The 12,835-nt window shown below is 38.2% G+C and overlaps 1 protein-coding gene across 2 annotated transcripts in view; it reads right to left on the bottom strand.

The window, feature by feature from the left end:
- Positions 1 to 12,835, bottom strand: part of LOC136863278 (INO80 complex subunit B) — a 127,444-nt gene that overhangs the window by 57,388 nt on the left and 57,221 nt on the right. For both annotated transcript variants that reach the window (XM_067139663.2, XM_068225893.1), the window contains exon 4: positions 11,349 to 11,517. In XM_067139663.2, the coding sequence (XP_066995764.2) occupies positions 11,349 to 11,517 (169 nt within the window). The remainder of the gene's footprint in view (positions 1 to 11,348; positions 11,518 to 12,835) is intronic.

The following is a 12,835-nucleotide window of genomic DNA, read 5'->3' as shown; positions in this document are numbered from 1 at the left end:
GATTGTCATGGAGCTGAGAATGCCCAATATCACGAATATCATAGACATGAAGAGGTGAGTAAGACAACTAGAGCCGAATGCTCAAGCATACCAGAAGAAAGATACATAATGTTATAATGACTTAAAATTTGCTTAGTATTGTATTGCACTGTATAGATTATAACAAAATGAAAGGTTCCATTTATAAGTGATTTTATAAGGGGTTGTTCATCCTTCAGAAAGAAAAAATTCAAACTAAACAGGAAAGGTATGAAACCGTTCATTTTGTTATGATTTAGGTCTGACAAAATGGCTGCCATTTTAGATACAGTGAAATGTAATTTACTATTCCGTGATGACAGAAATCATATGGTTGTGGGAAAGCACTAACTTGACTAGAAATGAAGGTATAACTGTCAATGTGTATTCACTTGTTCTAGTTATTGGAGAAATATATATTATTGTATTCATTATATAAAAACCATTGAACATAGACAGATGCAAGATGTTTGGGAACATATACTGATATACATTAATTGAAAAATATAACAGTCTACAAGTAATTTTGGTCTACTATTAGGCCAAAATTGAGAAAGATATAGACCGTATACTAAGAATTAAGTGGATGGAAATTTTGTTAATTGCTGCAAAATTGAATAATTTACCTGTGATTATCCAAATTGTTAACATTGTTTTTTTTTTTTTTGTTTTTTTTTTTTTTAATTTTCAGAAACCTATTTATAAAACTCTCTCATGGATATTTGTGTGCAGCCAAACAACACTAGGATGACTATGTCTGAGTTTGAGGACAAGGAAAATAATATGCAGTCTTCACCTGATGTCATGAAAGGACTTCAACATATGTCAATGAGTGGAATTTTTATTACTTTTCTTTTGTTTGCAGTGTTTAGTATTACTAGAATATAGTTTCCTTGTGCTATTTTAGATTATTTAAAATGTCAGAAATTCCACTTATGAAAGGACATTGGAGAATATTTACATTTTGATAGACTGCTTACTCAAATTTATGACTGCGTTTGAAGTATATTTATGTCCAACATTGTCAGCTTAGTTATAATTTCATTAAAGTAGTTGATATGTGAGTGCCTAGTAATGTTTTGTGGACTATGTTAATCTGCGAATATTGGTATTTAATTCATCTAATTGGATTCATGAAGGAATATTGATAGTACGTTAATGTCTTCAGAATGCATTCAGAAACATTGCATGCTAATGTTAATAAAAGGAGTAAATGTGATTTCTAATTTAGTTTAGGATGATAAATATAACCAAGGTAGGATTATCAGGTAGAGTTGGCTAGAGTGTGTATGCTTTGAAACACTGAGATGGCGCAATCAGCTGTCTCGATGCCTCGACACAACACTGCTTCACTGTTTCGAAGCTGTGAGATTGCTTTGTGTTGTATCATGTGAACAGAAACTCCAGTCGTTCCGTACGTGTCAGATACATCGATGCTTCAAAACAGTGATGGTGCTCTCTTTATCCCATCGCCTCAATAGAAACACTCCGCCAGACATTACCCTGGAGATGAGCCATCACTCGTTAATAGATGCTTCATATTCCGAACTGCAATTAAAGTTACTGACAGAACAATGCACTCCACTAAGTAAGGTCTTTGTTTTACATTGCAAAAGGATATTATTGTTCTTAAAGCAGGGTCATACTATGACAGAAAGACACACTCGTTTGACAAGTTCAAAAGTTTCGAAAACTATGTTTTTATACTTCAATTTGAAGTATATTTTTAAACTGGATTAGGTCAAGTCTGTTACTGTGCATATAAGTTTAACAATGACTGTGGACTCTTAATAGATTAAATAGACTTAATAATTTAATTAATTTTATAATCATTGAAATTAGTTCATTTAATTTGTTAACTACCTTTCTATTACATACTATGAATCTCATGTTAAATCCGTATTGACGGTTGAACTTCTTACAAAATTGTACAAAACTATTATAATCCTCCTAGTCAATACTATATATTTCAAGTCCAATTAAGACGAAACTTCACACATAAATAGACATGTTTCGACTCGGCATTGGGTCAGCATTCGTCTTAATTGGACATAAAATATACAGTATTGACTAGGAGGATTAAAATAATTTTGTACAATTTTGTAAGAAAAACTACCTTTCTATGTTTTTGTAACTAGTTTAAGTTGTTTGTTAATGTACATAAAATTCTGATTTTGGATTCTTCTTGGATTTCATTACTCATTTTATAATTATTCAAGTTAGTTCATTTACTAAAGACTCTTATTTTACTATGCTTTTGTAACTGGATTAGGTTAAGTTTGTTGTACATACAAGACCTATTTTGAACTCTTCTTACATTTCATTAATAATTTTATAAATATTCAAATTAGTTATTGTTTTAGTGTGCTTTTAACTATAAAACTTTTAGTATCAATGTAAGTGTGTGGTGAAGAAGTAAACACATTTTATTACTATATACTGGTACAGTAAAACCTCATTTAGAAGTTTCTGCAGGGGACAAGGAAAAAGAACGTGTTAAGCGAGAAGACATACTACTGAATGCACGAATAAAAACTATCCAACGGGGATATGGAAACACTAGATACGATTTTTCTGATATAATGGGAATTTACATCGTATATCTGCAAGTACAGTGAAAACACTATGAGAAGAGAGTATTAAAAGGTGTTAAAAACACAAGAGAACAAATATGAAAACTTATTTTGCTGGGGCTTATAAAAAAATAGTGCACTTAAAGAAGTTAAAAAAATACCAAACAACAAATATGGTAACATTTGAACGGGTCCCATAAAAATATCAAAGTATTATTGCAGATCACATTCTCTCTAAAACAAATGTTAGTAGAAGCCTTTTATTTTGGACCATTTGGTTATTAAACATTATTTTTCTGGTCACACACTTAGACAATGAATTGGAGGTTATACACGACCATGTGCAACTGCAACAGAATGACTTTGGCATCCACTTTGAATCAAACAAAACTTTGACTGACCAAGATCAATTTGAGTGATCGAGTCGAAATTGGAAGGTGCAAGTTTCAACATTCATGCCAATTCTGTGCGCTTGAAAATGTGGATGTCAGTCGACTTTCTGACAGACTTTAATTTTGTCTTTGTTAGTAAGTAATTTCACGACCATTTCCGTATCCATAATTAGGCTATCACAAGACAAATATGCACCACGCTGGTCAAATTCACACAATTATGTTCCAGATGTAGGCTATCGCATGACAAATATTCGCTACCATTCACTGTACAACTAAACACAAAATACATTTCTAACTTCTGAATGGAATACGAAATACAAGCACAGACTCGTATTATTCTGCAGTTTCACTGCTAACCAGCAAGCAAAACTGAGCATTTCTGAGGCTAATGGCTTGCTCCCCGAAAGTGCAATTTATCCTGTGAAGCACTGGCGTAGCCAAGGGGGGGGCCCAGTGGGGCCAGACCCCCCCCCAAAAAAATATTTCCTGAAACTAGAGCGACGATCAGCCGTTTTTTCGTACGATACGAACAACTTAAAAACTTACGCCAAAATGTTAAATTAATGTAGCAACAAAGAATCTACTACCAAGGCTCAATAGGTCTAATCATAATTCTCCACATTTGTACTGCTTGAATGAAAGGAAAACGCTTAGGATTGTGATGCGCTGGAATATTTCCCTGTAGAGGCCTCAGTATTGGGAATGTAACCATGTGTTGACAAATGTCAAGACATGAGGAAAAGGGCAAAAGAAAAAAAATGAACTGGCGTATGGCTTTTAGTGCCGGAGGTTCCGAGGACAAGTTCGGCTCGCCAGATGCAGGTCTTTTGATTTGACGCCTGTAAGCAACCCACGCGTCGTAATGAGAATGAAATGATGGTGAAGATGACACATACACCCAGCCCCCCTGCCAGCGAAATTAACCAATTAAGTTTAAAATTCCCGACCCTGCCGGGAATCGAATCCGGGACCCCTGTGGCCAAAGGCCAGCACGCTAACCATTTAGCCATGGAGCCAGACAGGGAAAGGGCAATTACCAAGGGATTACTCAGTTGGGGAACGGAACGTGACCACCGAGATAACTGGGACCACGGCCAGAAACAGCTGCAAGCTTACAACATAGTGTCAGATTTTGCACATCTGTTCTAGGAAACAACAACATCCTAGGGATCCTCGGGTTGTACCGCGGTTGAGAGATGTGCTGTGTTTAAGTTGCAGCGTTGGGAGGACTGTGTCAGGATTTTGAGCTGTAGGCCTACGTCAGTTCCCCATTTTGTGCCATATAATAAATTTTTTTGAAGAGGGCCATTTCGTCACTGAGAAGCCAAAACTATGTACATCCCCGGTAAGTTATGAAAAAGTTTGTTTTTTAATTCTAACAGTAGCAAGACAATCACGGATGTGTGCCTAAGTTCGATATGTAGGCCTATATATTTTGTCAAATGCCCGGTGACTGATTGGAACCTCAAATTGCACCATCAAAAGTGCGGGTAAATATTTTGTAATTGGCAGGCATGATAATTCAGTTCCAATTGTTCTATCTTCTCATCAGGACGGCCCAGGCTTGAATCGCAGTCGATGCATGAAACATTTTTTAAATGGAAAGTCACGTTGTATTCACATAGATTCTACCTAAAACACTAGATCCCGTCCCTTACCTTTCTTTATACTTTAGAGCCATAACCGCGTCATTTATGGTGGTGTATTTTGAGTATCCAACCATTCTTCGGGTTTACCTTGTACATTAAATGGTGAGTGGATGCAGTGGTGCATCCATAAAATAATTTCAGTGGCCGAGGCCACTAGCGTGGATACAACTTTTCTTTGGAACAGATTGTGAAAAGATATTTTATTTTTTATTTAGAATTGGCTTTACGTTGCACCGTAGGTCTTATGGCGACGATGGGAAAGGAAAGGGCTAAGAGTGGGAAGGAAGAGGCCGTGACCTCAATTAAGGCCTGGTGTGAAAATGGGAAACCACGGAGATACATCTTTAGGGCTGCCGACAGTGGGATCTCCCGGATGCAAGCACACAGCTGTGCGCCCCTAACAGCACGGCCAACTCGCCCGGTGGATATGAAAAATAGCTGGCCCTACCGAGTGCGGTGACGGATCTTCAGTAAATATTGATGGTTTTGATTGTTGCCATGTACAATCATAGCTTCTGTACTCTTAACATAAACCGGCTGTACTATTGAAACTGTTCGTAAAATTGGTAATATCGTTCTTTGTTTGTGTGGAAGTAGAATTTTCATTTAATTTGTCTTCTTAATAAAAGGAACCACATTGGTACTACACCCCATGAAGGTGACTACCTTCCAGGTCTTAGATATTTCGATTACGGGAGATTCAAGGCCAATTCTACTGCACCCACAAACAAGGTTGTGTCTTCCCCATCCCATGCCTTTCTTAACTTTGTCAGTGCCGGGAATCAAATCAAATGCAGGATGCCTTAAGTCAAATTATAAAGTAAGGAACCTAAAAGTAACCAGCCGGCCCCGTGGTGTAGGGGTAGCGTGCCTGCCTCTTACCGGAGGCCCCGGGATCGATTCCCGGGCAGGCCAGGGATTTTTACCTGGATCTGAGGTCTGGTTCGAGGTACACTCAGCCCACGTGTTTATAATTGAGGAGCTATCTGACGGTGAGATGGCGGCTCCGGTCTAGAAAGCCAAGAATAACGGAGGAGAGGATTCATCGTGCTGACCACACGACAATTCGTAATCTGCAGGCCTCCGGGCTGAACAGCGGTCGCATGGTAGGCGATGGCCCTTCGGGACTGTTACGCCATGGAGTTTGGTTTGGAAAAGTGAAGAGAGAAAGAAGTGACACCCCTGCAAGGCTCTTTAGCTTCCAGCTAGCTCTTCTGTCCGGCCTCGTGCAATTAGGACAGTTGGAAAACGTGCACCGTAGTAAATGCTCCTCATAAAACCTTTGTAAAAATACTAACGGCATCAATTTATAACAATCACAAACGCCTCCTTTTCATGTGGCTCAGTTGGTTGAGTCGCTGTCCTTCTGAGTCCGAGTTCGCAGGTTCAAATCCCGGCTTGGGTCGGTGGCCCTTAAAACGGTGTTGAAATGGCAACAGCTCCATGTCGTTGGTTATGGCGCATTAATAAAAATTATACATACGAATATTAGCATCACAAAACTGTAACTATATACGGTACTACTGTATTCTGTATCCCAGGCTTGCGAGGGAAACTGATGAACAATTTGCTTTACGTCGCACCGACACAGATAGGTCTTATGCAGACGGTGGGATAGGAAAGGCCTAGGAGTGGGAAGGAGGCGGCCGTGACCTTAATTAAGGTACAGCCTTTGCTTGGTGTGAAAATGGGAAAACACGGGGAGCCATTTTCAGGGCTGCCGACAGTGGGGTTCGAATCCACTATCTCCCATATGCAAGCTAACAGCTGCGCGTCCCTAACAGCGAGGGCAAAGTAAACCCTACCTAGCATATGTTGTGACGTGAAATTTTTTTTTTACCAACTAACAAAATATATATACCCATACGATTTGTTTGTCTGTTTGTTTGTTTGTTTGTTTGTTTGTTTGTTTACTTACTTACTTACTTACTTATTAGTGCCTTCTGTACAGTGGTGAAGTTAGGGCTCTAGGCCCTCTCGTATACTTAAGCACATACTAATCAGAATATTAAATAAAATACAGAGATACTTAAAATAGTTAAAACTACATAAATTAATAGAATTGAAAATAAAGTTAAGTATATTACTAACTAAATTAATACTAAAACTAATCAAAATTAAAAACTCTTAAAAATGACTAATCCTCAGGCACGCACACATTCATATTCAACCATTAAGTCAGCTGTCCTCAGTAGGTAGTCTCGGCAGGTGACCTTAAATCGTGATTTTAACAAATCTAGCTTCTCTGACCTGAGCTGGCAGGGAATTCCCATAATCTGGGGAAAGCCACCACAAAGGATCTATTAACTTTATTTGTGGGGTGCAGTGGAATAGAAAGAATGAATCTAGAACGTGTATTTAAGTTGTGAAATGATGATAAAAAGATGAATTTAGAAGAAATATACAGCGGCTGACTTTCAGTTACATGTAATTAATCTCACAATGGAACCGTATTGAGGATAATTGTTATTCTTTTAACAATTTTAATCACTTAAATTCAGGGCCCTGACCTTAGCCTTTGTACTAACGGTTGATGATGTTCGCAATGCCGAACGAAACATGTTCAGTTATTAAAGCCATTTTTTAAGACACCTCATGATTATTTTATAATTCAATGAGTGTATTATATTGACTTTCAGTTACCATTCTAAACACCATCGTTAATGTGTGTAGCAGCCGACGTTTATCAGACATCAGCCATGAGACAGCCTGATAGTATGGGGTGATATGAACATCGTACCCGATATTGTAAATACATCGCAGACAGGAATTCAGTGCTCGTTGAAGTTTATTTATTTATTTATTAATGTCTTTCTGTACATGGCGGGGCTCAGGCTATGAAGCCTGCTATTATGCCAAACCATATAATTATGCACCTGTCATGTCAACTAAAACGACGTCACAATAATCAAGAAGGGAGAATGAGTATCTGTATGAGTTTGGCCTGTAACTCAAATGGAAATACATCCCTCTGCTGTTTAAGAGGATGAAGCACTCCAGAAATCTTTTTACGTATTTCTTTTGTGTAATCAGACCAATCAACTGTTTCATTCATCATTACGCCGAGATTTTTAACCGTTTTACTGTAGGCAATAATGTTACCATTCAGTAGGATAGGCGGGATTGCGATATTGTTTGAGCAGCGCAGTAATTTTTGTGATCCAATTATGTTTGCCTGAGATTTTGTGCAGTTTAGTTTAAGCTTCGTTGTGCATATATATTGAGTCGTTGGAAGTCTTGTCTTGCAATGTCAATACATTTGAAGATCGTCAGCATAGAGGTGGTGTGAGTTACTTCCTGTCACAGATGGTATGTCATTGATATAAATACAGAAAATTAGAGGCCCTGGAATACTGCCCTGGGAGGCAACACTAAGTTTCATTTTCCATTTAGAGGCCTTGTCGTTTACTATTACACGCTGTTGATGGTTACTCAAGAAAGAACTAAAAACCTTTAGCGCAGCCAGGTCGAAATTTAGCAGTTTCATTTTCTTTATCATAGTCGGAATTACTATAGTGTCAAAGGCGCTACTGAAGTCAAGAAGGATAAGCATAGTGAGCAGTTGTTTGTCCATAGCATTTCTAATATCTTCAGTAACCTTCAAAAGTGCTGTCGCGGTACTGTGACCCTTTTTAAATACAGATTGCAAAGGGTCCAAAAGAGCATTTTGATTTAGGTATTCCAGAACTTGCTCGTATACTAAACGTTCAAAGGCTTTAGAAAGTGCAGGAAGTATAGACATAGGACGATAGTCAGAGAGTGATTGTGGGTTTAAACTCTTAGGTACCGGTATAATATTGGCTGTTTTCCAGATAGTAGGGAAATTTCCGTTTAGTAAACAGTAGTTCAGTATGTGCGTCAGTAGTATAGGCAGGATAGAACCCATAATGTTATGTATAAAAGTAATAGGAATATCATCTACACCTGTAGCCTTTGATTTAATGGAATGCAAAGCCTTTTCAACCTGATTTTCTGTGACACTGTGAAATGTGAATGGTGGATTGGCTGGAGGGGAGGGCGGTGAGTCGGTGCAGTTAATTAGGGGTAGGTTGAATATTTATTCTACTAAGGTAATCGTTCAGTTTGTCAAGTGGAATGTCAAAAGTCGTTTGTCTCTGTTGATGTTTTCCTATTCCCAGAGCTCTAAGTTGGTCCCATGCGCGATTAGAATTTAAGTTCTTAGCTAAATTCTGGAAATATATACATTTCTTATTTCTGATGAACTGTTTTGTGCGATGTTTTACGATGCGGTAAGATTCGAAGTCTGTGTCATCTAGGGTTTGTTTATAATGTCGAAATAATGAGTCACTGTGGGCCATCATTCTCTTGGCTTCATCATCTACTCATGGACAAGAAGGGCGAGAAACCTGTATTCGACGTGTGTGTGTGTTTCTTTGCCGCATTATTTTTATAAAATGCCACTTCTTTATTGCTTATCACATGACCATTATTATAATAACATTACCGTATTTATTCTAAACAAGAATATTGCATCTTTACTCACACTGTTTATCCTTGCATTCATTTCACTTGTACTCGGAATATATGAAATGCCGCAGTTATGTTGAGATGGGAGTAACAGAGGTAACCGAGGGTGGGGGGCATTGTCGTCCAAGGAGTCCAGACACCCCAGGAGTTTTAACGAATCTACTTTTATTAAGCATTTTATATATAACGTATATTAATATTAGCTTCTGGAGTCCGACTCATTGGCTGAATGATCAGTGTTGAGGCCTTCGATTCAGAGGGTCCTGCATTCGATTCCCGGCCGGGTAGGGGATTTTAATGACGTTTGATTAATTCTTCTGGCTCGGGGACTAGGTGTTGGTCCCAACACTTTCCTCTTCATATTCAGACGACATACTACACTACCAACTACCAAAGAAACACACAACAGTGATTAAATCCCTCCATATAGGGTTGGCATCAGGAAGTATATCCGGCCGTAAAACAGGGCCAAATCCACATGTGCAGCACAGTTCGCACCCGCGACCCCATAGATGTGGGGAAAAACGGGGGGGGGGGGGGGGTGGAAGCAGAAGAAGAAGATTACTAAACTCTGGAAGTTTGGACACCTATCAAAATGAAATTCTTGATGAACGCCCTCCCCCCCCCCCCCAACTGAATTCCTGGCTACGCTACTGCTGTGAAGTTCAAGAATTCAAGGCCTTTTCCCCTTATCACGCAACTGCGGCGAGGCTTCTTACTCAAGTTGGAAATCACGTTCCTTCCATAGGGGATGGCAAATAACATTTCCAGGGGTAGGAAAAATGTGATCGTACTAAGCAGTAATAGTAAAAATTTGTGACATGATAAGTGAGGTATTTTTATATAGATTTAATGCGATAAGAATCGCAACTTCGAATTTATGAAATGTTAAGAGGGAAAAATGTGTTAATGAGAAGAAGAAGACTAAGAAAGTAAGGTAAACACAGGAGAAGTGAAGGGACGGATCTTCCTATCATCTGTTCATAAGAGTAAAATTATGCTACAAAGTATAAAGCACAACTTCTTCATACAACCCTACAGATTTAATATTCATGCACTTGAGGAATTAACTTTTTCATCAAACCTTCTTTTTTTTTTTTTTTTTTTCTTTTCCCACTCATCTCCATACAACCGTCTCTCTAATAATGCTAGTGAACTGGAAGGTTGTTTGCTTCATTTCCCTAAAATAATTAAGGATTTTGTTTTTAGCTTGCCCATAACAATCAACACAACTGTAAAGTCACTGGTGACGACTGAAGAGCATGTATGTACAAGTCCAAAGGCTGGTTAGAAAACCAACAGTTCTTACATCAACTGCCACGGAAAACTCAAAGACATACAAGAAAAATGAAGAGTAATAAATTTCTCTGTAGCTTTCCATAGTGAACCAGAAGGTACCATTACATATATCTGCCAAGGCTACTGAAATTTATGCACTAACTAAACCTACAAGCCTATTTTAACAAGGATAGACTCCAAAAGAGATGTCAGACATTATAAAGAAATATGGCATCATTTTGGAGATATACTAAGTTCAAATGAATTCATCCTTCACTATCTTGGAAGATTTGAAGAAGCACTGGAATAAATCTTTGCAGATGTGCTAAAAGGAGTGGTATGGAGTGCACTCCTGTGCCAGATAGAATAATGACTGCTTATTTAAAGACCAAGATAATAAACGTGGCATTTATTTGCTGTCCAGTGCTGAGAGAAGCAGCTGAACATTACAGGAAAGAAAAAAAGCAAGCAAGCTTGCAGTTTCAAACCACTGTTGAAATCATGATCATGGAAGCTCCAGTTTTACATGGAACCCAAACCTCAGAGATGTAACTTGTCATTTAATAAATCCCACATGCAATGAGTAGAATTCTACCCATGCTCACCTTAGTGAGAAGACAGTGACAATGCCACTCAACTATTGTGCCACCCAATGAACACAGAACAGATCTTGAACCTAATCCTGATGATGATAAACCAGTTATAAATATCATTTTTATTTTAAACTGTGTAATTCATAGTACATAGACTGAATACAGTTTGCTTATGAAGTACAAAATAATATGCTGCATTGTTGATTCACTTCAGAGACTGGGAAACTCTACTTATCAGCCCAAAAATATATTATACAGACATTGAAAAATTAACAGAATTTCACATATCAAGGCCTTTGAACCAATAAACAATAATTTATAATGATCATGAATCACAGTAACAATTAAACATACTTCTTCAAGTTTACCGGATTCAATAGCGTCTAACCATCTTTCCTCTTCACTAGAGGTGCCACTGTCCTTGCCTTTGCCCTTCTTCTTTTTCTGGATAGTCTTGGGAACACTGCCACTCTGGACCATTCTGTCTCCACTTTTTGTACCACTTCTTTCTTTTGACTTATCACTGGAAGAAAAGTGAACGAAATGAAGACACATTTAGACCATTAATGATTATTCAGGTCAAAAAATGTAAGTGAAAAAAATAAATTGATGTTTTCACAGCCCAGAATAATAGACATTATATTCTTCTGGGTTGGTGCTGTGTGGAACAACGTAAATTGCAGACAAACTATTGTAAGATGGATTTTAAAATCAGATGAAGTTCCATCTCATGATGCTTACTACTGTACGTGTATGCATACCAAATGGGTACTATAGTAGAAGTCAAGCCCTAAGCATTTTGTTCTTGAGTGATCAAATGGGCACTTGCAATGCTGCCCAATGAGAAAGGTTCCTTGTGGTTGCAGCAAAGCATAATTTGGAATATCAGAGCTGCTTAGACAGATTAATGAAAATACAAGAAGGATAGTTACACGTCAATATGGAAAACATTTCTATGAAGGGACTAGAGAAATCCCCATACTGTGTGTCTGACAGAAAGTCTGACATTATTCTAGATTAACGTCTTCTTTTCATATCATTATATCGTGGATCTGATTTTTTTCAGATTTGTAGGACACAAGAATAAGTTTGAAACTGGCTCGCATATTTTTAAAAAAGTAACTTAAAAGTTTTTCAGTCTGTCAAACACACAAGTTCAATATAAATATTACACTATATGTGTCCCCTATAAGTCAAACCCCTAGTCCAGGTTGTGGGGGACGGGCAACGGTACGAAGTAGGGGATAGCCTGTAAGGGTAAAGTACAGCGGGGACCTTGTGTGCCCCAGGACCGCTACGGCACCTGTGAAGGCCTTACAGAACCCTGAAAAGTAACGGCCAACGGGGCTCTGGTGAAGTCCTTAACGGCAACTGAGGCGGAGAAGGAGACCTTTGATACGGCAAAGTTGGCGGAGGTGGCAACCCTTCCTCTTGGGGTAAAATAAAGAGGAAAACCACTACCTTGTGGTGAAGAGGGAACAATCAATCAATCAATCAATCAATCAATCAATCAATCAATCAATCAATCAATCAATCAATCAGTCAATCAATCAATCAATCAATACTGATCTGTACTAAGGGCAGTCGCCCGGGTGGCAGATTCCCTATCTGTTGTTTTCCTAGCCTTTTCTTAAAAGATTTCAAAGAAATTGGAAATTTATTGAACATCTCTTTTGGTAAGTTATTTCAATCCCTAACCCCCCTTGCTATAAATGAATATTTGCCCAAATTTGTCCTCTTGAATTCCAACTTTATCTTAATATTGTGATCTTTCCTACTTTTAAAGATGCCACTAAAACTTATTCGTCTACTAATGTCATTCCACGCCATCTCTCCGCTGA

This window comes from Anabrus simplex, chromosome 2 (assembly GCF_040414725.1).
Source record: "Anabrus simplex isolate iqAnaSimp1 chromosome 2, ASM4041472v1, whole genome shotgun sequence".
NCBI lineage: Eukaryota > Metazoa > Arthropoda > Insecta > Orthoptera > Tettigoniidae > Anabrus > Anabrus simplex.
Note: the sequence above shows the minus strand (reverse complement) of the source record. Positions and strands in the feature narration are given on the sequence as shown.